This window comes from Osmerus eperlanus, chromosome 24, assembly GCF_963692335.1.
Source record: "Osmerus eperlanus chromosome 24, fOsmEpe2.1, whole genome shotgun sequence".
In the NCBI taxonomy this organism is placed as follows: Eukaryota; Metazoa; Chordata; class Actinopteri; order Osmeriformes; family Osmeridae; genus Osmerus; species Osmerus eperlanus.
This window is the reverse complement of record NC_085041.1, coordinates 2,252,256-2,276,821: the sequence shown is the minus strand read 5'-3', so window position 1 is coordinate 2,276,821 and position 24,566 is coordinate 2,252,256. Positions and strand designations below refer to the sequence as shown.

The following is a 24,566-nucleotide window of genomic DNA, read 5'->3' as shown; positions in this document are numbered from 1 at the left end:
TATTTGCGGGTGGTGGTGGTGGGGGGACAGAGGTGAGATGAGGGTGAGGGGTGAGAGGGTCCTGGACGACGCCTTCGGTCCTCTCAACATGGAAAAGGAAACGCTTGACTTCCTACTGCCTGAGACACCCTTCAGAACTACAAGTCCACACCCCTTCAGAACTACAAGTCCCATCTAGAGATCTCTTCCCTTTCCTCAAGTCGCTGCACTTCTTGCTCTATCTCCGTCTACGTGCTAGCGGGCACCACGCCGGCTCTGCTCTTGAGAACTCCCGGGTTCTGAGAACCCTCGGTTCTCCTGAGCCCGTCTGGCCGCAGGACGGAGGGCACTAGGACCCTGCGAGCGCGCGTGTGTGTGAGACAGCGAGGTTGAGTGTGAAAGCGGTGGAGGTGTGTGTGTGAGTCAGTCCCCCCTGACTAGATACAGGCAACGTCTATCTGGAGTAACCGTTCGCAAACAGCCCATAATAACTTCACTCAAAACGCCGCTGCCACAGCAACAGGCATGTTAAAGGCTTTGTGACGTAATATTTTCGCAACTTATCCTTTGGCTAAAGATGCAGGACACACACACACACACAACCTCCTCAGGCAAGAGATGCAAGCAGAAGGCAGGAGGAGCTCATAGGCAGAATAATCAACGAATCAATCAATCATCAAATCAATTAATCAACCGATTCAATTTGACATTTTTCTTCTTTCGGGATAAACAAAAGCAGTAGAATTCCTGATTAAATCGATTTCAGTTCAGAGAAAATTGACATACGGTTGAGTACAAGGCTGAGAGTGTGTGTGTGTGTGATGGTGCAATGCAGAGACTACGCACACACTCCCTTCGCCTGGGTTAGTACTGATGGGAGGGTTGGTAGGGAAAATAATGTGTGCTTCACTAAAATACATCTTTAAATAAGATTGTTCGTTCAACTACAAAAACAAAAGATTGATTCTTTTTTTTTCCTTTTCTTCTTCTTCTTCAGAAAAACGCTACACCCGCCCACTTCTCTAATACGTGTGGTTCTGCTGAAGGAACAGAAGTCAAAGAGATAGAAGAACAGCTAACTCAGCAGCAAATCTCATTTAATTTTTTTCTTCTCTTTTCTCCCTCCCCTCCCTCCCTCCCTCTCTTTCTTTCTTTCTCTACCACTAAAGTAGACGTCTTCTGTACAGCTAGTGTAGTCGTCTCATACAACACCCCCCCCCCCTCCCCCTTCAGAGGCCGGGGGAGGGTGGGGAGGGAGAGGAGGAGAGAAGCAGGGGTGAGGGGGGAACTTATTACAGTACCCCTCTTCACAGTAACCATTCACGTTTAGACCCCCAGTCTCCTCCTCCTCCTCCGCCCCCCCCCCCCCCCATCTCTCAAGGCTGATGTGAGAGAGAGAGAAAGAGAGAGTGTGAGTGATTGGAGCAGCTGGCTTCTCTTCCTCTCCCCCCTCCACGGTGTGGTCTGAGAGGAGGGCGTGCGTGAGGGCACTACTTGCCCTCCTCAGGCTTGATGGCCTGGGGCTTAATGGGACCAGTCCGTATGGGCTTGCCCGAGGAGAGGGAGGGCTTGTCGGGCTCTGCGCGGTCCAGGACACCCCCCGCCTGGTGGTTGGGGGCCATGCTGTCCAGGGAGGGCTTGCCTCCCTGGTCGAGGCGAGAGGCCTTGCTGACGGAAGGAGCCTTCATCTGCTGCTGCTGCTGCTCTGAGAAGAACTTGTGGGTGGACTGGAGCACCTCCGCCCTCTGCTTCGCCTGGGGGGGGAAGAGACAGTCAGTCACTCGACACATCACACACTCAGCACCAATCAGACCGCCAGCCAATCAAACGACGGGACACGCAGCCAATCAATCCACCGACGAAACAACCAAAAGACGATCGCATCAATCGATCACGTATCCAAACAGTGATCAGCGAGCCTATGACTGAGTCAAACAGTCCTGTTCCTAGGACGGTACCTTGAGGTCCTGCTCTGCCTTCAGAGCTGCCTGTGTCCCTCTGGGGGCCATGGGGGGCCCCGGGGGCCCCCTGGGAGCGTGCTGGGGCCGGGGGTGAGGCATCAGCCCTCCGCCCAGAGAAGGGGACATGGGGGGGCCCATGGGGGGGCCCATAGGGGGGCCCATGGGGGGGCCCATGGGGGAGCGTTGGATGCCCCCCGAGAACGAGTTAGCATGTGGGGGGGGCCTGACCAAGGGAGACACCATGTTGGGCTGAGACAGCATCTGACAGGGGGGGACAGCCAGTTAGTGTCAATCACACAACAGGAAGCCACATGTGTGTGTGTGTGACAGTGTGTGTGTGTGTGTGTGACAGTGTGTGTGTGTGACAGTGTGTGTGTGTGTGTGTGAGAGAGTTACCTGTGGGTTGAACTGGCCAGGGAAGTGTTGTGTGATCCTCATGCCTGCAGAGCTGGGCTGGAACTGTTTCTGGTAGAGCATGCTGTTCATTTTACTGGACTGGCTGCTGGGAGAGGTGGAGCTGGCCCTGGGGAGGGAGAGGAGGAGGGAGAGGAGGAGCGGGGTGAGGCGCCGTGTGGAGGCAGGCGGGGTGTGTGTGTGTGTGTGGGGTCGTCGTGGCTCTTACCTGTCGTAGCGGTAGTGACTAGACGTGGGCGTGGTGCTTCTGGCGCTGGGAGGAGTCCCTGGTTTGATGTCCATCCCAGAGCCAAACAGCTTCAGATCCATGTCCATCTGGACACACACACACACGTTAGATCCCACTGCTAGACAGACAGACTAACAGACAGGCAGACAGGCTAACAGACAGGCAGACAGGCTAACAGACAGGCAGACAGACAGACAGGCTACCTTGCTGGAGGGGGGTTGCATCATGCCATGGCTGGGGCCCATGAGGCCCCGGTAACCCTGGGAGACCGGGGGCTGCCTGCTAATGCTGGGGGGCGGGGCCTGGGGCGGAGTGGGGGGCAGGGCCAAGAGGGGCTGGCCCCCCCCAGACCCAAAGTTAGACAGAGACAGCTGAGAGCCTGGCAGAGGAACTGTCACCTGGTGGAGGAGGAGGGGGAGCGAGGGGGGTTAAGGAAGGTGTGTTTATGTATCTGAATACTACATTACAGTACATATCGTGTGTGTGTATGTGTCTGTGTGTGTTACCTGCTGCATTGCAGAGCTGGCAGACTGGGTGTTGCTATAGTAACTGCTCTGGCCGTGCTGTTGCACCTGCCCTGAGTACATGTTAGAATGCTGATTCATCCCCTGGCGAGCCTGAAACACACACACACACACACACCAAAAAAACAAAGATTAGCATATGAGGACGAGAATTATGACCCACTTTGAAGCTGGCCAACGGTGAGTATGTTGCAAGTGTGTGTGCGTGAGCATGCATGCATGTGTGTGTGTGTGAGAGCGTGTGTGTATCTGAGTGAACAGCTCCTCTACCTGCAGCAGGTGTGTGTGTGTGTGTGTGTGAGCATGCATCTCAGAGAGCAGCAGTACCTGCTGCAGCAGGTGTGTGTCTATGAGCTGGGAGGCGCCCATGCCGGAGGGCTGGTTGAGCTGGGGCTCAAACAGGATGGGGATGTGCTGCGTGGAGGAGGGCTGCTGGTAGGCCAGGCTGGACTGGGGCTTCCCCAGCTCAGGGCCCTGCACCCCAGGGTAGCTGTGCAGGGAGGGCCCTGACAGCAGCATGGAGGGCTGGGACAGACTGCTCTGCATGAACGCCTGCTGAGACCTGGGGAGGGACACAGAGTTAAGAGGCATGAGGGTGGGTGTGTGTGACTGCATGGTGTGTGTGTGTGACTGTATGGTGTGTGTGTGTGTGTGTGACTGCATGGTGTGTGTGTGTGTGTGTGACTGCATGGTGTGTGGTGTGTGTGTGTGTGTGTGAGACTGCATGGTGTGTGTGTGTGTGTGAGACTGCATGGTGTGTGTGTGTGTGTGAGACTGCATGGTGTGTGTGTGTGTGTGTGACTGCATGGTGTGTGTGTGACTGCATGGTGTGTGTGTGTGACTGCATGGTGTGTGTGTGACTGCATGGTGTGTGTGTGTGACTGCATGGTGTGTGTGTGTGACTGCATGGTGTGTGTGTGACTGCATGGTGTGTGTGTGTGACTGCATGGTGTGTGTGTGACTGCATGGTGTGTGTGTGACTGCATGGTGTGTGTGTGTGTCTCACCTGTAAGGCTGCAGTGAGGAGCTGAACAGGTCCTGGGGTTGGGAGACAGGAGGCCCGCTGCTGAGGCCCAGCTGGGCTGTGTGTTGGTGTGTGTGCTGGGCCTGGTGTGTGTGTTGGTGTGTGTGCTGGGCCTGGTGTGTGTGTTGGTGTGTGTGCTGGTGCGTGTGCTGGTGCTGGCCCTGGAGCGGGGCGTAGATGGGGATTGGGATCTGCTGCACGGCCGTGGTCTGCAGAATGCAACACACACAAACACACACAGACCACACACAGACACACACAGACAACACACGTACACATAGAATACACACAGACAGAACACACACACACAGAGGCAGGACACAAACACAGAACACACACACAGGCAGAGGGCATTAGTATGCATCGCCAGCTGATGGCCCCTCCCCCTCCAGGTGAGTGTGTTGGTGTGGTTCTGACCTGGGAAAGTCCGGGCTGGAAGCCCTGCTGCTGGGCCAGCGAGGGCGGGGCCAGGCGGGGGTGAGGGGTGCTGAACAGGTGGCTGGTGTCCATGAAGAAGGCCGGCATCTGGGCTGCAGAGCCTGGGAGGCAGAAGGGTTAAAACTGAAAGTTTTAGACCTATTGCTGTGAAGTCTGGTCAACTAATAGGCCAACGGCTGTCCTGATTGGCTGTGTCTGGCACGGGGGGTGTGTGTCTTTAAAAAAAAAAAAATTCTCAACCTTCCCAAACTTTATTCCCCCAACCTTTTATTTTCCCACACACAACACAAAAAAGTGTAACGTTTAAAAAAAATAAAAAAAATCCACACAGTGAACAGAGAACCCTAAAACAGTAGAGTACAGTAGAGTACAGTCCTATGCTGCGTAGCGGACCCTACGCAGACGCGTTTGACAGTATAAATCAGGCTTGAGCCAGTGTGTGTGTGTGTGCTGACTACTAACCTCTCAGTGTAAATGAGAGCCTCATTAGACTGAGGTAATCTGAGGTAATGATGTCTGCTCCAGGGACCCAGAGCGCTAATGAGCTAACAGCTAGCTAACTCCCCAGGAGAGGGAGGGGGGTAATAGAGCTGGCCTAATGCCCTCTGCTGGGGGAGGGGGGAGGAGGAGGAGGGGGGCATAGAATGTAGGACTGAATAACAACCGCAGACTAAGTCTAGATGAGAGTGTGTGCGCGCGCGAATGTTTGTCTCTGTGTGTGTGTGTGTATGTACATGTCTGCGTTTGTACATGTGTGTGAGAGAGAGAGAGAGAGAGAGAGAGATAGAGGTAGAGAGCGATAGAGAAAGAGGTAGAGGGAGAGAGAAAGAGGTAGAGGGAGATAGAGAAAGAGGTAGAGAGATAGAGAGAAAGAGGTAGAGAGGGAGAAAGAGGTAGAGAGAGATAGAGAAAGAGGTAGAGAGAGATAGAGAAAGAGGTAGAGAGGGAGAGAGAAAGAGGTAGAGAGAGATAGAGAAAGAGGTAGAGAGAGATAGAGAGAAAGAGGTAGAGAGGGAGAAAGAGGTAGAGAGAGAGAGAAAGAGGTAGAGAGGGAGAGAGAAAGAGGTAGAGAGAGATAGAGAAAGAGGTAGAGAGGGAGAAAGAGGTAGAGAGAGATAGAGAAAGAGGTAGAGAGGGAGAAAGAGGTAGAGAGAGATAGAGAAAGAGGTAGAGAGAGATAGAGAGAAAGAGGTAGAGAGAGATAGAGAAAGAGGTAGAGAGAGATAGAGAGAAAGAGGTAGAGAGAGATAGAGAAAGAGAGGTAGAGAGAGATAGAGAAAGAGGTAGAGAGGGAGAGAGAGAGAGAAAGAGAGAGCGAGGCAGTGCTGACCTGCTGCAGACTGGGACACGTAGACCTGAGGGCTCTGCTGCTGGGACAGCAGAGGGGCCACGCAGCCCAGCTGGGAGAAGCTGCTGCTGGACATGGCCCCTCCCTGCAGCTGCTGGGGCTTCACCTTGCAGATGTTGGGGGGGTCAGAGGCCGTGGTGGTCTTGGTGCCCAGGGAGGACGTGGTGTAGGTGCCAGACCCTAGGGGGAGGGAGGAAGGGAGGTAAACTTGAGAACAGAGATTCTTATGGGAGAGTGGAGGTGGACCGAGACCGGCCTTCGGATAAGAGTGAAGATTAAGAAAATTTTATGTGACAAACAAAACAAAAGCTGTCCCATCCACGTTTGAAAACAACCCCCCGCCCCTGCCTGTGCACGGGGAGCAGGGAGGAGAGTGTGTGTGTGTGTGTGTACCTGAGAGCGAGGTGCTGGGCGTGACGGAGGCCACAGGGATCTGAGGCATGGAGGCAGAGGAGAAGGAGGAGTAGGAGGCAGGGCAGGAGGTGATGGGGGAGGAGGAGGAGGTGACAGGAGAGCCTTTGTCCCCCAGGCTGGGGGAGTTCTCCCAGGCCTTGCGGGCTGACTCCATCTGGGGGGGAGGGGAGGGGAGGAGGCAGAGAGAAAAGTAGTCAGAAAAAGCACATCTCTGGACTGTCTGATTCTGGAAGCACAAGAGTTTGAGGGTCAGGCATGGTACAGTAAAGTGTGTGTGAGGTCACCTTCAGGGTGAGGTCGACGGTGGCAGGGGAGACAGTGCTGAGACTGGAGCTCTGCTGGAGAGCCTCCCTGCGAGGCAGGTGGGGCAGCGCCACCTGGTGGACACACAAGACAGCACCTCAGAGAACAAGCTGGAACAGTACACAAGACAGCACCTCAGAGAACAAGCTGGCACCTCAGAGAACAAGCTGGCACAGTACACAAGACAGCACCTCAGAGAACAAGCTGGCACAGTACACAAGACAGCACCTCAGAGAACAAGCTGGCACAGTACACAAGACAGCACCTCAGAGAACAAGCTGGCACAGTACACAAGACAGCACCTCAGAGAACAAGCTGGCACAGTACACAAGACAGCACCTCAGAGAACAAGCTGGCACAGTACACAAGACAGCACCTCAGAGAACAAGCTGGCACAGTACACAAGACAGCACCTCAGAGAACAAGCTGGCACAGTACACAAATACTTCATGTTGTTGTTATGACTGTTCTCATGACTGGGCTGTTGTTATGACTGTTCTCATGACTGGCCTGTTGTTATGACTGTTCTCATGACTGGGCCGTTGTTATGACTGTTCTCATGACTGGGCCGTTGTTATGACTGTTCTCATGACTGGGCCGTTGTTATGACTGTTCTCATGACTGGGCTGTGCCTCACATTGGCCACCAGACTCTCCTCCATCTTGCTGCCGACAGTAGGGACGCTGTCTGCCAGGGACGAGGAAGGGGTGGTGTAGTCAGTCACAGACTCCTGAGAGAACACACACACACAGACAGTTAGAACAGCTCTGCATGTTCCAGAGGCTCGTGCAGTCAGACGGTGGAGACGTGTTGTACCTTGGAGCTGCTGGTGTACTCGGCCGACGGCACGGTGATCATGCCCTCGATGTCTCCCCCCAGCTCAGGCACGCCGGGGTCCGTGGTGGGGGGGCTGGAGGCGGCTGGCCGGACGCTCCCTCCCCCGGACACGCCCGCCTCCAGGCCCTCGCCCTCCCCTACACGGCCGTCCTTGGCCTTGCGGTTCTTCAGGGAGCGCTCCTTGCCGATGGGCCCAGGCTTGTAGCCCTTGGTCTCCACGGGCTCCATGTCTGGGAGCTGGAGACACACAGGACCACACATGAAGAACCTTCTGGATCAACTGGGATCTTTTTTTATACAGCACTGGCACTACTACTACTGGATACATGTGATGGGAAGTTTCTGTATGAATAATTGTGTGTGAGAGAGTGTGAGTGCCTGTGTGTGCGTGTGCGAGAGAGAGAGTGTGTGAGTGCCTGTCTGTGCGTGTGTGAGAGAGAGAGGGAGAGAGGCAGAGAGAGAGACAGAGAGGAGCAGAGAGAGAGGGCGAGAGAGAGACAGAGAGAGGCGGAGAGAGACAGAGTGTGTGTGTGAGCTCCGTACCTTCTGGGTCTTGATGGGTCCAGCACGTGTCTGCTTCTGTCTCTGTTCCTTGGGGGCCGGCAGCCCGGCCTCCAGGAGGACCGGGCCCCCGTCGCTGTCCGTGCTCCCCGCAGACGAGGGGGCTCCGAACTGGATACTGTCCAGCCCCAGCTCAACCACACCCTCTGGTCCCACCTTCACACCCTGACACACACACACACACACGGTTACACTACATACCATATCTACTCTCCACACACTAGTGTGACTGCAGCTCTCTGAACGTGAGTGTCAGAGATCTCTAGCCTCCCTGCTGCGAGGCAGAGGGTCCTACCTCGGCCGTCCCGGTGAAGGAGGTGAGGGGCTTGTTCCAGGCACTCACGGAGGGGGGCTGCGGGGGGCTGATGGGCCCCACTGAAACACACAGGGAGGCAGCCGTTAGCGGAGGACTGGAGGCCGAGGCGACCTGCTTCTTCTGGAAGTTTCCGTCTGCGCGGAACTCACGTTTCTTGACGTCGGGGAGCACTGCGGAACCCGCCACCTTGTTCTCCCACAGTTCCGTTCCCAGGGTGCTGTGCGGGGCGGGGGCCGCGGGCAGGGGGGCCGGGGGCAGGGTCTTGGAGGTGAAGTCCACCGCGGCTGGGGGGGCGGCGGGCAGGGGGGCCGCGGTGACCTCCTGGGGCCGGGGGGCGGTGGAGACGGCAGCAGGGGGGGGCTGGGAGGGGGGAGGGTGGGCGTGCTGGGGGGCAGAGATGGGGGGCTGGGGCAGGGGGGCCTGTGGTGGGGGGGGCTGGGAGGGTTGTTGTTGGTGTTGTTGTTTTTTGGCAAATCTAGGAGGCAGCTTTCCTCCTCCCCCTCTGCCTTTGTCTCCGGAGCCTTTCTTCCCCCAGTTCTGTCAACAAACGGGCAGGAGTTAGGACCCAGGGGGCGCTGGGGTAGTCTCTCTCTATCCCCACTCTCTCCTCCTCCTCCTCTCTCCCCCCCTCACCTGTGTGGTCAGCTCCTCCTTCTTGCGTCTCTCCTCGTCCTGCAGGCGTTTCTGCTGCTTGCGGGAGACCACCTCGGTGAAGCCGTCGTCCGTGGTGTTGGACTGGGGGTCCTCCAGAGTGGTCACCTCCGGGTGGTCGTCGATGATCACCACACCTGGGGGGGGAGGGGGGCAACAGAGCTCACTCACTGTACCAGGGAACACAAACTGTGTACTGCCATTCTGTACCCCTGGATTCTAGAATGGTTTGTACTGCCATTCTGTACCCCTGGATTCTAGAATGGTTTGTACTGCCATTCTGTACCCCTGGATTCTAGAATGGTTTGTACTGCCATTCTGTACCCCTGGATTCTAGAATGGTTTGTACTGCCATTCTGTACCCCTGGATTCTAGAATGGTTTGTACTGCCATTCTGTACCCCTGGATTCTAGAATGGTTTGTACTGCCATTCTGTACCCCTGGATTCTAGAATGGTTTGTACTGCCATTCTGTACCCCTGGATTCTAGAATGGTTTGTACTGCCATTCTGTACCCCTGGATTCTAGAATGGTTTGTACTGCCATTCTGTACCCCTGGATTCTAGAATGGTTTGTACTGCCATTCTGTACCCCTGGATTCTAGAATGGTTTGTACTGCCATTCTGTACCCCTGGATTCTAGAATGGTTTGTACTGCCATTCTGTACCCCTGGATTCTAGAATGGTTTGTACTGCCATTCTGTACCCCTGGATTCTAGAATGGTTTGTACTGCCATTCTGTACCCCTGGATTCTAGAATGGTTTGTACTGCCATTCTGTACCCCTGGATTCTAGAATGGTTTGTACTGCCATTCTGTACCCCTGGATTCTAGAATGGTTTGTACTGCCATTCTGTACCCCTGGATTCTAGAATGGTTTGTACTGCCATTCTGTACCCCTGGATTCTAGAATGGTTTGTACTGCCATTCTGTACCCCTGGATTCTAGAATGGTTTGTACTGCCATTCTGTACCCCTGGATTCTAGAATGGTTTGTACTGCCATTCTGTACCCCTGGATTCTAGAATGGTTTGTACTGCCATTCTGTACCCCTGGATTCTAGAATGGTTTGTACTGCCATTCTGTACCCCTGGATTCTAGAATGGTTTGTACTGCCATTCTGTACCCCTGGATTCTAGAATGGTTTGTACTGCCATTCTGTACCCCTGGATTCTAGAATGGTTTGTACTGCCATTCTGTACCCCTGGATTCTAGAATGGTTTGTACTGCCATTCTGTACCCCTGGATTCTAGAATGGTTTGTACTGCCATTCTGTACCCCTGGATTCTAGAATGGTTTGTACTGCCATTCTGTACCCCTGGATTCTAGAATGGTTTGTACTGCCATTCTGTACCCCTGGATTCTAGAATGGTTTGTACTGCCATTCTGTACCCCTGGATTCTAGAATGGTTTGTACTGCCATTCTGTACCCCTGGATTCTAGAATGGTTTGTACTGCCATTCTGTACCCCTGGATTCTAGAATGGTTTGTCACTGTGTGTAGGGAAGTGTGTGTGTGTATTAGCAGGTGTGTGTGTGTGTGTGTGACTCACTGGCGTAGTTGTTGAGGTCAAACTGGGACAGTGCGTTCTCCTTCTCCTTGGGCTTCTTGGCGGCCTGCTTAGCCTCGTCCTTGCGGCGCGAGGCCTGGTCCCTGCCGGGCCTCTGGCCTGGGCCGCCTGACACCCCCTCAGGGTTCTGGGGCCCGGTTCTGGCGGAGGGGAGGGCGTACACACACACACACACACGTTAACCAGATGAATCGACAACACACACACGATTCCACCACAAACACACAGCGACAAACCATCCCAGAAGTGTTGGAAAAGGGGGGTGGGGGGCTGGGAAGAGATCCTTGCCCTCGCTCTTCTGCACTACGGTTGTGAAGGGTGGAACAGCCTCTAGTTAGAAACGAACAAATGTCATCTTCCTACTGCAAGCTCAACTCTCAGCGACTCACTGCACTCCTGGGGACACCAGGTACGAACGCTTAAACGGCTTCAGGGTGTTTCTGCTGTTCTGACGGGGGAAGAGGAAGCCAAGAGACTGAGATGGGACTAGAGAGAGAGAGAGAGAGGGGAGGGAGAGAGACTGAGATGTGACTAGAAAGAGAGAGAGAGAGGGGAGGGAGAGAGACTGAGATGGGACTAGAGAGAGAGAGAGAGAGAGAGAGAGAGAGAGAGAGGAGGGAGAGAGACTGAGATGGGACTAGAGAGAGAGAGAAAGAGAGAGAGAGGGGAGGGAGAGAGACTGAGATGGGACGAGAGAGAGAGAGAGAGAGAGAGAGAGAGAGAGGGGAGGGAGAGAGACTGAGATGGGACGAGAGAGAGAGAGAGAGAGAGAGAGAGAGAGAGAGAGAGAGAGAGAGAAAGAGAGAGAGAGAGAGAGGAGGGGGGGAGAGGGGGAGTAAGAGAGAGTGATAAAGAGGAGGGGAGAAAGTAGGATAAAGTGATAGAGAGGGGTGGAGGGAAGAGAGTAAGCGAGATGGGGAGAGAGAGAGACAGAGAGAGAGAGATGAGTAGGAGAGAGAGATGAGTGGGAGAGAGATGAGAGAATAAGAAAGAGGTGGTGTGTTCAGACTTCTATAGAGGGACGGCCACAGCAGAGGGAGCAGACTATAAATACCCTGAACCTCTGTCTATATTTATCACTCCCACACAGCCCCAGATGAGGAGGGGAATCAAACACGTCCTTCATATGGGAGGATATTAATACACACAGCTGAAGACAATTAGGTGTGCCTGCACTGTGGCAGTGCGCGCGCACACACACACACACACACACACACAGGATGACACGAGACAGAAACTGACATTCACACTCTCCCCTCTTGACAACCGACTAGGAACCCAAGAGAAGAATCCAAAACGTGATAATATTCGAGGTAAAACGTGATTTAAAAAAAGCATCTGTCGCTTGCTGCAGCGCAACTTTTTTTAAAGTCCCGCCTCTAATCTCTGGTAGACCCCCCCCCCGGTTCTCACCCTCGCCGGCCGGGCTTGGGCCCTCCTCTCCTCTCCCCCTTGGCTCCGGCGTAGCCTCGGCCGGGTTTGGCTCCGCTGTTGCCTCTGCGGTTCTGTCTTTCCGTGGGCCTCTGGCTGGAGAAGCTCCTCTTGGCCGCGGGCGCCACCTCCCTCTTGGGGGTCACCCCGCCCTCGGTGGGGCTCCTGCTCGGCGGGGCGGAGCCTTGGGGGGCGGGCGGGGCCGGGGCGGAGGAGGTGGGGGCAGCGGCGCAGGCGGCCTCCAGCGCCCCCCTCCTCTCCTCTCGCTCTCGGCGTTCGTTGAAGTCGCTGCTCTCCGAGGCGGTCTCCCACTCCTCGTTGGCCTGGTCCGACGAGTTCTGGTTGGACAGGTCTGGAGACTTGGTGCCCACGGCCGTCACGGTGGGACTGCTTCCCTCCGGCAGGGAGGCCTCGGTGGGGGAGGGCAGGTCCGGGCCGGGGGCCCCCACCTCGGCAGGCACGGTGACGGGCGTCCCAGGGGCTCTGGACAGGGTGGGGGACAAGGAGACGGAGGCGGGGGTCACAGGCACTGAGGGTAAGGGGGCATGGGGCAGGGGGGCCGTCTCCCCCCCGGCCAACACGGCAGCCTCTCTCTCCTTTAGGCGGCGGAAGCGAGGTGGCTTGTCTTGCCTTGGGGGCCGGGCTGGTCTGGGGCGACGGGGCCTCTCTCTGCTGTTTTGGGGGCCCACGTCCCCGAACTTCTTGCCCTCGTACTTGGGGGGCCGTCGGTCCAGGGGAGGGTTGTCGTATCTGGAGGCCTCCGCCTCCTCGGGCCGGAAGGTCTCCATGGGCTTGGAGGGCCACTGGGAAGACGCCTCCCTGGCCCCCGGACGCCTGAGAGGGGCCGACCGGGGCCCTCCTCGCTCCCGGGCCCCTCCACGCCGGCTGTACAGACCCCCACGGCCACGCCTGGAGGGCTCTCCTTTGGGCAGGAACCCTGGCTTGGGCCTGCCCTCCTCCTCTCCCCTGGAGCCTCCCTTCTCCCCCAGGGGAGTGGGTCCGAAGCCGGGCTTGACTGCGCCGGGCCTCCCCTCCCCTGGAAGCTCTCGTCTGAGCGGCCGGCTGGGTTTGGTGCTGGGCTCTCGGTCGGACGGCCCCGTGTCGCTGGCGGACTCCCGTCCCCCCTCGCTCTCCGTGTCAGTGTCGGATCCCCGTCGGCGACGCCGCTTGGGCATCACCTCGAAGTCCGAGCTCTCGCTTCGAGTCTCGCTCTCCTCGCGGCAGCGGAAGGCGGCCGCGGCGCCCCCGGCGACGGGGAGGTCGGAGCGGGACCGGGGCTCCCGGTACGGGTAGTCACCCCGGCTCCGCCCACGACCGCCTCGGTTCCTCCCCCCGTATGTTCCCCGGTAACTGCGTCCTCTGGAGTAGTACTCTCCGCGGCCACGCCCACGGAAGCTGGCGTCCATTGGCCAATCCCTGTCCCTATCCCTGTCCAGCTCCCTGTCCCTCTCTCTCTCCCGATCCCGCTCCCTCTCTCTCTCCTCCCTCCGGAAGGCGCGAGGGGGCAGGTTCGACTCTTTCCGGGGGGGCAGTTTGGGTTCGGGGTGCTTGTCGTTGGTGGCTGGCTTGTTGTCCGTTTTGTCCTCCTGAGCGGAGGTGGGGGGGGTCCCGGAGGGGGCCAGGGTGTCCCTAGCCCTCTGAGGCCCAGCCTGGGGCACCTCCTCTGGGTCGGCAGGCTCCCTCTTCACCTCTGCCTGGGGCCTGGACCCCTCGGAAACGGCGGCAGCGGCAGACTGGACCTTGGCCACGCCCCCTTCCTTCTTGGGCCTCTCTCCTCGTTCCCCTCTCTCATGGCGCTTCTCCCTCTCCTCCCTCTGCTCCCTCTCCTCCTTCATGTCCCTCAGGACGGGCTTCTTGATGGGTCCAGACCGGCGGACGGGTCTCTCCCCACCCGAACCCTCCCTGCGCCCGGCCCCCGCTCGGCCCCCCCAACGCAGCTCAGTCTTCTGCCTGCTGGGGGCGGGCGGGAGCAGCTTGTCGGGTTTGTAGAGCACGTCGACGGGAGGTGCAGCCTTGTTGGCTGCCGCGACCTGGGAGAAGGGCTCCGGCCGGGCCTTGTCCTCGGGCCTCTCCCCTGCATCCTGGACCCCCAGTGTTTTTGTTCCCAGAGAGAGGCTGTCGAAGCGGGGCTCGTCCTGGGAGACGACGCCCCTGTGGAGCATGGCCTGGCCAAGGGCCTCCACCTCCTCTCCGCTAGGAAGACCCGGCTCCTCGGGGTCGAAGCTGGACCCCGCGGGGGCCCTCTCCTCCGGGCCCTGGAGGAAGGCAGACTGGGGCTCGGACGGCTCCCTGAAGAAGCCGATCTTCCCCCGGGTCTCCAGGGGGTCCTGGGAGTACATGGAGGACAGGCCCCTGTCCAGATCTAACCCTGCGTCCAGTCTGAAGACAGAGAGAGAGGTTAGAAACAAGTGACCTAAACAACAACAACCACCAAGCTCCGCCCCCTATCACCAAGCTCCGCCCTCTCACCTGGGCTCCTTGTCTTCCCGCCCCTTAGGGGGCGTGACCGAAGGGAGAGGTTCTGATTGGGCGTACGGCTCTGAGCCCCAGACCATGCGGGGCTCAGAGGGGACCCCGTGTTCGCGGCCGGGTCGGCTCAGGTGGTCAAAGGAGTCGGAGCTGGAGCTGGAGTTGTCTCCGGGCTCCCTCCGGACGATCTGCTTGGGGGGCATCCTCCCTGGACGGGTCACAACACAGCAAGCGTCAGAACCAAGGCCTGCTTACGGGAGCACAGCAGGGTTAGAGCTGTACCCAAACAGATGCACTCAGGGCTGGTGTGGGAAAGGATAGCAACAACGGTAAATTAAGACACACAGAGAGAGAGAGAGAGAGAGAGAGAGGCAGAGAGAGAGGCAGAGAGAAAAAGAGAGAGAGAGAGGGGGAGAGACAGAGACAGATCGACAGAGAGAGAAAGAAAAAGAGAGAGAGAAGGAGGGAGAGACAAAGACAGACAAACAAAGTCTGAGAGTATTAAGCTCAGTTTTGATTGACAGGTGGTGTGTACCAGGGTGTATGGGCGGTACGTCCATGGGCGGCAGGCCAGACATCATGCGGGGGTCCATGTAGGACTGCATCATGAGCCAGCGGGGGTCGAAGCCCATGGAGGCCAGGTGCTGCTGGTGGTGGGGGCCCATGGTCTGGTACAGGGAGCGCTGCTGCTGCGGGGGCCCAGCCACCCCGGCCCCCCCTGAGGGGGACACGGACCTCCCGCTCTGCTGCTGCTGCTGTTGCCACTGCTGTTGCTTCATCTGCTCCTGTGAGGGGAAAGGAGGGAAAGGGGGAGGAGGAGTTAGACTGTGATCTTTGCTGAATGCACAGCTACAGTTAAGGTTTGTAGGGTCAATCTCCATCCTCCCAGGTCCCCTTCCAACACACACACACATACACAGAGACCCCGGTAGGACATGCTACCTGCTGTCTGAGGAAGCGAGGAGGCAGAGTTTTCTGGAACTGTTTGGAGTATCCAGAGGAGAGAGGGGGGCGTACCGAGGCCCCGGCCTCCCCCTCCAGGTCCAGGGGGGCCGCAGGCCCCTCCTCCCCGCTGGGGGGGTCCACGCGGGGCATGGAGGGGTGGGGCTCCTCCACTGTCAGACAGAGCACAAACACACACATGAGAATGTTCTGGTACCCAACAGAACACACAAGGAGGAGGGAATCTCTCTGAAGGAGGCAGAGCAGAACCAGGTCAGGACTATGAACAGCAGGCCTCAGCTGTGATCTGAGACAATAGTTTTTTTTTTTAACCCATTAAGGAGTAGCATCGCACATGTGATCGTTCGAATGCGGGTCTTACAGCGTAGCGTCGCACATATGCGATTTGGAACATTCCAACTGAATACTTTCCAATAGACAAAAACTACATGAAAAACGCAATAGTATGGCTTCAAAATGTACTAATGAGGAGGCTAACAAGTAACACTAGCAGGTAGTAGCATTGCTACGAGTGTTATGCTAGGTTGCTAGGTAACGGAAGCTAACTAAAGCCTAGGTTGCTAGGTAACGGAAGCTAACTAAAGCTAGCTAGCTTCAGTTTCGGAAAAATAACTAAAAATAACTCACCTCTGCTGTCGTCCACGCTGAAGTAGTCCCTGATGGGCATTGGAATCCTCTCGGCCGGGGTCTCCTCCACCAGGGGGCCCACATCTCCCAGGGGGCCTACCTCCACGAGGGGGCCCACCTCCACGAGGGGGCCCACCTCCACGAGGGGGCCCACCTCCGCGAGGGGGCTCTCTCTGCTGGGCGGCTTGGGGGACACGGCCACCGGCCTCTGGACTGGAGGGCTGGACTGGCGAGGCACAAAATGACTGTCTTCCTCCAAGCTGGGCTCTACTCTCTCTCTGTCCAGTCTCTCCAGGTCTCTCTCGGCCCCCTCTCTCTCCGGGGGAGTGGCTTGCAGGAGCAGGGGCGGAGCCTGGGGCGTCGGCGCTGAAGGAGCCGGGCTGGAGACGAGAGGAGGAACAGGAGCAGGGAGGGGGGGAGACTCCTGGTCGCGCCCCGCTCCCTTCTCCTCGGCGGTGGGCTCCGTCGGGGCGGGTCTGGGCTCCGACGAGGGAGGGCGGAGCTTCTCGTTGAGCCGCTTGAGTTTCTCGGCGCAGGCGGCCAGGCGCTGCTCCTCCATGCGGCGCTCCTCCTCCGCCCTCCTGCTCCGCGCACGCTCCACCGCCTCCGACTGCTGCTGACGCTTCTGCCGCCATGCCTCCGAGTCCTCCTCTCCTGCGGGGGGCGCCGCAGCGGGAGGCTTGGACAAGCGGGGGCCGCCGCTGCCCACCACACGCCCGCCAGCATGACCCTGAGAGAGAGGGCGAGAGAGAGAGAGAGAGAGGGGGGAGAAAGATAGAGATAGAGAGAGGGAAGGGGGAGAGAGAGGGGGAAGAAAGACAGAGATAGAGAGAGAGGAAAGGGGGAGAGAGAGACAGAGATAGAGGTATGAGTAATCTGTACATAAGAAACTATTCCTTCTTCAAATTCCCCCAGCCTGGCACTGTCACCCCGCCGCCCTCTCCCCGCCCCGGTGCAGCCTCACCTGTTGCAGTCTCACCTGCTGCAGCCTCACCTGGTGTTCCTTGCTGTACTGCCCCACGCTGCCTGGGGAAGGAGCCCTGGGGGTGCCGCCATCTACCCATGATGTTCTGTTACCAGCGCGCTCCTCAGAGCCCTCTGGAGGCCGTGGCCTCATCCGCTCCACTTTGCCCATCCACTCCCTAGAGAGAGAGGAGAGAGAGAGAGGAGAGCGAGTAGAGAGAAAGAGAGAGGAGAGCGAGAGAGAGAAGAGAGAGAGTAGAGAGAGAGAGAGAGAGTAGAGAGTGAGTAGAGAGAGAGTAGAGAGAGAGAGGAGAGCGAGTAGAGAGAAAGAGAGAGTAGAGAGAGTAGAGAGAGTAGAGAGAGAGTAGAGAGAAAGAGAGAGGAGAGCGAGAGAGAGAAGAGAGAGAGTAGAGAGAGAGTAGAGAGAGAGAGAGAGAGGAGAGAGAGAGTAGAGAGAGAGTAGAGAGAGAGGAGAGCGAGTAGAGAGAAAGAGAGAGGAGAGCGAGAGAGAGAAGAGAGAGAGTAGAGAGAGAGAGAGAGAGAGAGAGAGAGAGAGAGAGAGAGAGAGAGTGTAGAGAGAGAGGAGAGCGAGTAGAGAGAAAGAGAGAGGAGAGCGAGAGAGAGAAGAGAGAGAGTAGAGAGTAGAGAGAGGAGAGCGAGAGAGAGAAGAGAGAGAGTAGAGAGAGAGAGAGAGAGTAGAGAGAGAGTAGAGAGAGAGAGTAGATAGAGAGTAGAGAGAGAGGAGAGCGAGTAGAGAGAAAGAGAGAGGAGAGCGAGAGAGAGAAGAGAGAGAGTAGAGAGAGAGAAGAGAGAGAGTAGAGAGTAGAGAGAGGAGAGCGAGAGAGAGAAGAGAGAGAGTAGAGAGTAGAGAGAGGAGAGCGAGAGAGAGAAGAGAGAGAGTAGAGAGAGTAGAGAGAGAGTAGAGAGAGAGAGAGAGAGAGAGAGAGAGAGTAGAGAGAGAGTAGAGAGAGAGGAGAGCGAGTAGAGAGAAAGAGAGTAGAGAGAGAGTAGAGAGAGAGTAGAGAGAAAGAGAGACTCCAGAGGGTAAGACCACAGAGGACTAACAGATAAAAGACCGATGAGAGACCTCGACAGGAAGGAGAACGAGATACACAAGTTTCAGAACCCACCAGTTCTCTCCTTTCTCCTTGGCCGCTTGGTTTTCCTCGTCGTCGCTGAAGTTGAGTTTCTCTGTGTAGTCCACCTCCATCTGGGCTCCTGGGACAGAGAGAGAGAGGTTAGCACCCAGCCTCCACCCCCACGCCCCTCCCCGCCCCTCCAGGATAAGCCAAGCAGAGGTGACATCACCGCCAAGTCAACAAAAGCCGAACCAGGAAGCACAACGTCCAGGCCCACTGACCTGCCCAGCCCTCGTCAGCCTCCGTGTCCAGGTTGTCCAGCTCCTTGAGCTCCGTGGCGCTGATGATGGAGGGTCTGTCCGGGTCCTGGAGCCAGGCCTGGGGGGGACCCTGCTGAGGGCGGCCTGGTCGCAGAGCCCTGGACACACAACACAGAGAGGGTGGGGTCAATCCCTCCGGCTACGAACCCCTACAGACCAGGACAGCTCTCTGGTGGGGAGGCCCCGCCCCTAGCCCTGCTCCTGGCCGTCTGACCGCAGCTGGAGTGCGGTTGCCGGGCAGGAAACACGAGAGGTCTGCTCACCTGGCTCCATCCTGCAGTGGTACAGGGTATCTGAAGTTGCCTTGTGTGGGGGGAAAGGGCATTCGGGGATACGCATGGAACATCTAGAGCAGGAACACAGACGGTTTATGACAGAGAGAGATTAGAAGTCTGATAACCAAGGAAGACACAAAGACAGATCTGTGTGTGCAGAGTGGTGGGCATGGAAGTGTGCTGGGGGGGGACTCACATAGGGAGGCATCATGCCCCGGAACTGGGGGTGGAACTGGGGGGGGACCCCGGCCGGAGGCTGCTGCCCCCCGTTGAGTTTGGCCTGGGGGGGCCCCAAGGAGGAGGAGGAGGGAGGGGGAGCGGAGGAGGCGGGGGTGGTGGTCTGGGGGGCCGGCAGGGCGCACTGAGGCAGCCTCTCCCTGGACTCCCTCTTCTCCCTCTGGCCGTCCCCGGAGGGGGCTCGGCCGGGCTCCTCCCCCTCCCCGGGGGGCGAGGGGGTGCTGCTGGCCCCCTTGCTCTCCTCCTCTGGCACTCTGCTGTCCATCTCAGAGGGGCTGCTGGAAGCGTTCAGATTCCGGCCCCCTCCCTCACGCCAGCTGCCAACATCTGGAAGAGGACAGACGAAGGCTGGTTAGTTTGAGTGTCTGGGACAGAGGCCGGGGTGAAGATGAGGGAGGCTGGGTAAGGGTTCATACTCTGAGGTCTGAGGCTGGGTCCAGGCCCATAAGGCTCCTCCTCCTGCCCCTCCCCTTTCTCTGGCTCTCCTGCAGCCTGCAAGCTGGGAAACTCCTGGTGGAACTGGCTGTTCACCCGCGGAGCCCCTGCAGAACACACAGAGTGGTGACTGAAAGGCACACACACACACACAGACAGACAGAGACACACAGACAGACAACCAGACAGACAGGGCTAGTGACCGGAGCAGGTGGAAGTTGCCGGAAGCCTCACCAGCAGGCTGTGTCGGTGGCTTGCTGTTGCCCCAGGACCTGCTCCCACCGATGGGGACCTCCGGGGGCTGGGGGGCCACCGGTTTGGGCGGGGGCGGGGGGGTCTCCTGCTGCCTGAGGGACAACAAACAGGGTGGTGAGAGGGGGGGGGGGGGCAAGTATCTACAGTAACAACTCCAGGTAGGACAGTGTGCAGGGTGTCTCTTGGGTGTGATTCTCCTCTCTGCACCCTTACCTCTCTTCTCCTTCTGTCCGCGATGCCCAACCGCTGCCGTCCTTGGGTACGATGTTCACGTTGGGATCGTTGCCCTTGTTCTCTGCCTTCAGGCTGGGCAGGTTGGCTGGCGGGGGCATGCGCCTGCTGACAGCAACTTTGCCCAAACTCTGGAGCCCATGTCTGGCAGCCACTGTGGGATTGAGGGAGGGAGGGTGGAGGTTTACTGGGTTAAGCCGTGTAACAGGAGAGCTGCGGCTCGCGCTGGGACAAAAACAAGCTCTGGGTCAACGGAAACACTGCTTCTCGCTCCTCTGATTAGCTAAAGCAGTCAGTTTTGTCTGTATCAGTTACATATATATATGTGTCCGTGTGCATGTGTACCACTGAGGCAGTGAATTTGAACAGAAGGCATGGATCGATCGTGACATGCGAGGCCGACGGACGTTCGGCCACGGCCTGGTGGCAGCTCACCTGCAGTTTTCTGGGTCTCCAGAGACTTGCCCTTGTAGGTGTTGAAGAGGCTAAGGGTTGCATACTTGGTCTTCCCATCCTTTGCCTTGGTACTCTGCCCTGACTTCTCTGACATTTCGCTGGAAACTCATCGAGTCTGGTCTCCTGTCTCACCCCCAGAACCAGCCTCCTGACGGGGAGGAGAGGGAGGGAAGAGAGGGCTTTACATTTACATTTAGTCATTTAGCAGACGCTCTTATCCAGAGCGACTTACAGGAAGTACAGGGACATTCCCCCCTGAAGCAAGTAGGGTGAAGTTCCTTTCCCAAGGACACAACGTCGTTACTCACGACAACCTTTTGATTAATGCATGAAGTGTATCCACAGCACCCAGAACGCCACCCCACATCTCTCGATAGTGTCTGGTTAACCAACAAACCGCGCTGGGTCCCGCAAACCGTTAAGGAGTAAATAACGGCTTTACTGACTCCCGAGGTTGTGTATAAGAACGTGTGTTCCCCGCGACAAGAGGGTCCACAGTGTGCTTAAACAAACCCGTTTCTTGTCAGCTGCTATTGAGAGAGCTCTGCGAGACTAGAGTCAGGCCCTTCTCTCCCGCACACGCAGGCAACACACGGAGCCTGGAGACACACACGGGGGGGGGGGGGGGTCACGTGGTCCGGAAAGGGCTCTCTGTGTTGTTGTTGTGAAGGGTGATGGAATGAGACTCTTCACCTCTCCATCACAATGCCTTCGCTCCGCTCAACGGGGCATGTCAGGTTGCCATGCCTACGCCACCTAAGACGGCACGCTGGCGCGTTACCGAGGCTGGCCGAGGGAAAGTGAGAGTGACGAGAGAGAGAGAGAGAGAGAGAGAGAGAGAGAGAGAGAGAGAGAGAGAGAGAGAGAGAGAGAGAGAGGGGGGGGAGAGAGAGGAGAGAGAGAGGGAGAGGGGAGAGAGAGAGAGGGGAGAGAGAGAGGGAGAGACATCATCCCCTCAGGTCTGCCCAGACTGTGCACATCCCCTCAGGTCTGACCAGACTCCAGCCTCCTCGCTTCAGAATGACGCAGCGGTCCAGACAAGGGAAACTACGCCTGTACGCCAGGCGTAGCTTGAGCAAAACAGATTTTCCGCGACACGAAAGTCCGTTGGACAACACGTTGGCTACTCTGATGCCAGAATGTAATGCAGAGGCCCTGGGAAAGAGAGAGAGAGAGGGGGTTGGTGATAAGAGGCAGAGCGGAGTGACAGCTGGGATACTTCCACTGAAGCTTGTGCCCCAGACAAGGCCACAACACAGAACCCCTGGGAGGGCTAGGGTCAGCCTGGGAGAGAGAGGGGAGAGGAGGAGGAGGGGGGGGATTAGTGTCACACGAGGACACGGCCTCCACCAGTCATGTTCATGCACAGCCCACGTTTGCCTCCCTGCCGGCTGGTTTTCCCTCCATTCTCCTCGGGCTCCCCTCCCCTCCCGCACTACCTGACCTTTGACCTCTTCCCCAGACCATGTTCCTGCTCCAGGGCCCAGCCTGGTCCACACGTCTAGTCTGTGTGAGGAGGGCAGCAGGGCAGGGGTGCTCCACCTCCTCACACACAGAAAGGACCAGGATGCCCCCCCCCCCCCCTCCAGCAAGGAAGCACGTATCAAACGTCCCCGATCCGTGTCTTAACATGATACGAGCTTGGTCCTCCGCTTGCTGTCGCTCGCCCCGAGGGCCCACCTCAACACTGGAGAGGCTCTCCCTGCCGCCGCTCTCCTCTCAGGGCCACTCCGGAGACAAAGAGTGCAGCGAAAGGGAATCGGACACGGATCTAATATGCTCTGTTTATTTTCAAGGCAGAGAAAAACAAAAAGGACTGAGGAATCCTCCCTCAGACCGCCGAAATGCATCCTGCCTCCAGAGCCCCGGAGCAGGGCTGGGAGTCTGTGCAGAAGGGGGGCTGTCTGAGGGGGGGCTGCCTGAGGGGGGGCTGCCTGAGGGGGGGCTGCCTGTGGAGGAGGACAACAACCTGAGTCACCACCTCTCACTTCCTCACACTGGGGAGGGGGGGGGGTAACGGCTAGCTCAGTCACCGGTGACCACGGCAGAGTAGCCCATTTTTGGGATCATTGTCAAGATTAATGGGCTTGTAAACCTCAAGTCTGTCTGGAAGACAGTAGGACAATAAACAGGAGTCACATTTTGGATGAAAGGGGATGTAGGCTAGTGCGAGTCTCCTTTCCCCTGGGGGGTTTGGATCAATGCAGATGAACGGGGGGAGGAGGAGAGAGGATGAGGACAGAGGAGGAGAAAAGATGAGGTTAAGAGGAGAGAGGAGGAGGATGAAGAGAGAGGAGGCCAATCAAGCCTGCAGTCCTATGGGAGGAGACAACATAATTATCTCTCCATCCAGAAGGGGAGAGGAGATTAGATGGTAGCATCAATCTCTCCCTTGTTCTTTTGGGACTGAAGAGTGCAGATTCATTATGCTGACGTAATAACTTCTCAACACCAAAACATACATTTTCAATACACCATCATGGGTCACAGGGTTAAAACACTTAGGATATTAGGAATCAAGGGCATCTACGAGACCATCACTCAGTCAAACACATCTGTTTTTTTATTTACAACAAAACAGCTCCTCGATATCAACAATAGTTCACCCGAAAAATCAAATTCTCTATCAAAAGGGCCATGGGATACTGGCTAAGCCCTTCAATTAAATACCCAAATTCTCTCTGCCCCCCTCCAAGTATTGAACCAGTGATGATGCACGCGCCTGCCAGCCTCCCTCAGCTTGTTCCTGTGTGTGCAGATGGAAATGATGAATCATTTTTTGACTACTTCACTAATCCAGGCAGCAACACACGTTTGTACATTCACACACACACTACACTGAGTCTTTTGAAAACGAAAAAAAAAAAATATGTTGGGTCTAATTCGCATGTATGTGTTAAGTTGGTGATTGACAGCTGGGTTTGATTGATTCCTTGTTTAAATTATTCAACTTAACCGGGCTGAAATGTGGCATTGGGAGACTGAGAATTTCTAGCTAAGGAAAATTGTAGTTACACTAGCTTTCCCTTCTTGGCCTCAATCACAAATACAATATTGTTCATCCAAACTCACAATGAAACGGTCTTCTAATCCATCGGATGTGTACTATAATTCACACTAAACCTAAATGCCCACAATATGGTAGAAGTGGCTAGCTATCCTGATTCAGCCGACTGCAAGATGAGTCTTCACACTGGACAAGCCGATGTCGTGTCGGCTGGAATAGGCAGGGTGGGTCGCATCACTACGCCGCGAAGGGGCCTCTGTAGACCGAACCGACTTGGACAAGATAGCCTGGGCATAACTAAATAATCAAGGCTGTTAGCTAACTAGTATGATGACTTACGACGGTGCGAGAAATTACCCGGCAACCCAGTCTACCTAGCTACTTTTGGACGTTGGCAGCATGGTGGTTGCTAACATGTAACTAGAAAGAAATGTATTTAGCTAGTTAGCTAGACTACGTAGCCATACATCTAGCTGCTGCACAGCTATCGCTCGGTGTATGACTGTGTTAGGTTCAGTTTCGGTTCTCAGGTCGCCATCGCATCCACATCACATTGAGATTTTTTTTCTTCCTGTGCCGTGGACACTAGGCTTTTAGCTTGCAAGCTAACCCCAGTTTAGCAAGTATGAGGTTAGGCTAAACGCAACCATCGCCTCTCCGACAACGTTACACAGAAATATCCTTGACGAGTTGACCTACCTGGTACCGCCGGTCCTGTGTTTGTCTTCTAGTCTGTCGTACGGCCAGACTAGGCGTCTGAATTTGGGCTGGACTGCGGTGTGCGAGTTAGTGTGGCCGGCGGATTACAAAAGCTGGTTTGCCTGCTAGTGGAGCTAACGATGGTTAGCGCACACTAGCAACTAACAGCTGCTCCTCAGTTGCACGGGCCTGGTTTCTTTCCAGCGTTAACACTGTGCTTTTTCTCTCTCAATATGTCCTCGTATTGTAATTCGGACGTTAATAGTTTTTCGGTGTGTTCCTCTTGTGTTTCAATGTTTTCCCCCACCCGTTATCTCGTGCGACAGTGTAGCTCTAGTTGAGTGAGGCCCCGCTCGCGCCGCGGCCTGTCGCACAATCAAAGATGGCAGACCGCCAATCCACGGCGGCCTGACGTCATCACGCAGACAACGATGCCTACGAAGCGTCTTTTTTGTTTGTTGCTAAAATATTAGTAGATCCACCTGAAAAGTCTGCTAATGTTCTCTCTCCGGTCACAAAATACAGACTACATCAGAACCGACCCAGCGGGCACG

At 56.5% G+C, this 24,566-nt stretch overlaps 1 protein-coding gene across 6 annotated transcripts; it reads right to left on the bottom strand.

The window, feature by feature from the left end:
* Window positions 1-1,116: 1,116 nt before the first annotated feature.
* On the bottom strand, window positions 1,117-24,459 carry prrc2c (proline-rich coiled-coil 2C). 6 transcript variants are annotated; one of them, XM_062450995.1, is made up of 35 exons: window positions 24,013-24,458; window positions 20,286-20,454; window positions 19,833-20,004; window positions 19,599-19,711; window positions 19,346-19,471; window positions 18,889-19,256; window positions 18,681-18,763; window positions 18,379-18,515; window positions 18,149-18,236; window positions 17,020-17,197; window positions 16,210-16,785; window positions 16,056-16,173; window positions 15,408-15,580; window positions 15,001-15,250; window positions 14,466-14,673; window positions 11,979-14,375; window positions 10,548-10,705; window positions 8,982-9,136; window positions 8,498-8,885; window positions 8,328-8,407; window positions 8,015-8,197; window positions 7,451-7,708; window positions 7,272-7,364; window positions 6,616-6,708; window positions 6,311-6,485; window positions 5,900-6,097; window positions 4,549-4,670; window positions 4,114-4,340; window positions 3,435-3,669; window positions 3,090-3,200; window positions 2,787-2,981; window positions 2,563-2,669; window positions 2,337-2,463; window positions 1,938-2,201; window positions 1,329-1,733 (listed from the first exon to the last, which is right to left on the bottom strand). In XM_062450995.1, the coding sequence occupies exons 2-35, from the start codon at window positions 20,398-20,400 to the stop codon at window positions 1,470-1,472; spliced, it is 8,535 nt and encodes a 2,844-aa protein (XP_062306979.1). In that variant the 5' UTR covers window positions 20,401-20,454; window positions 24,013-24,458; the 3' UTR covers window positions 1,329-1,469. The 6 variants fall into 6 exon arrangements, with proteins under 6 accessions (XP_062306976.1, XP_062306978.1, XP_062306974.1 ...); XM_062450992.1 differs by having other exon boundaries at window positions 1,117-1,733; window positions 16,056-16,785; window positions 17,035-17,197; window positions 24,013-24,459; XM_062450994.1 differs by having other exon boundaries at window positions 1,117-1,733; window positions 16,056-16,785; window positions 17,050-17,197; window positions 24,013-24,459.
* Between the last annotated feature and the right edge of the window lie 107 nt (window positions 24,460-24,566).

Bases quoted from the DNA above. Each gene is read 5' to 3' on its own strand.
- prrc2c (XM_062450990.1), bottom strand. From the start codon at position 20,400: ATGTCAGAGAAGTCAGGGCAGAGTACCAAGGCAAAGGATGGGAAGACC. The intron at 14,376-14,465 runs GTGAGAGGGCGG...CTCTGTCTTCAG, and splicing joins CGGGAAGACAAGGAGCCCAG to ACTGGACGCAGGGTTAGATC. The intron at 6,486-6,615 runs GTGACCTCACAC...CCTCCCCCCCAG, and splicing joins CCGTCGACCTCACCCTGAAG to ATGGAGTCAGCCCGCAAGGC.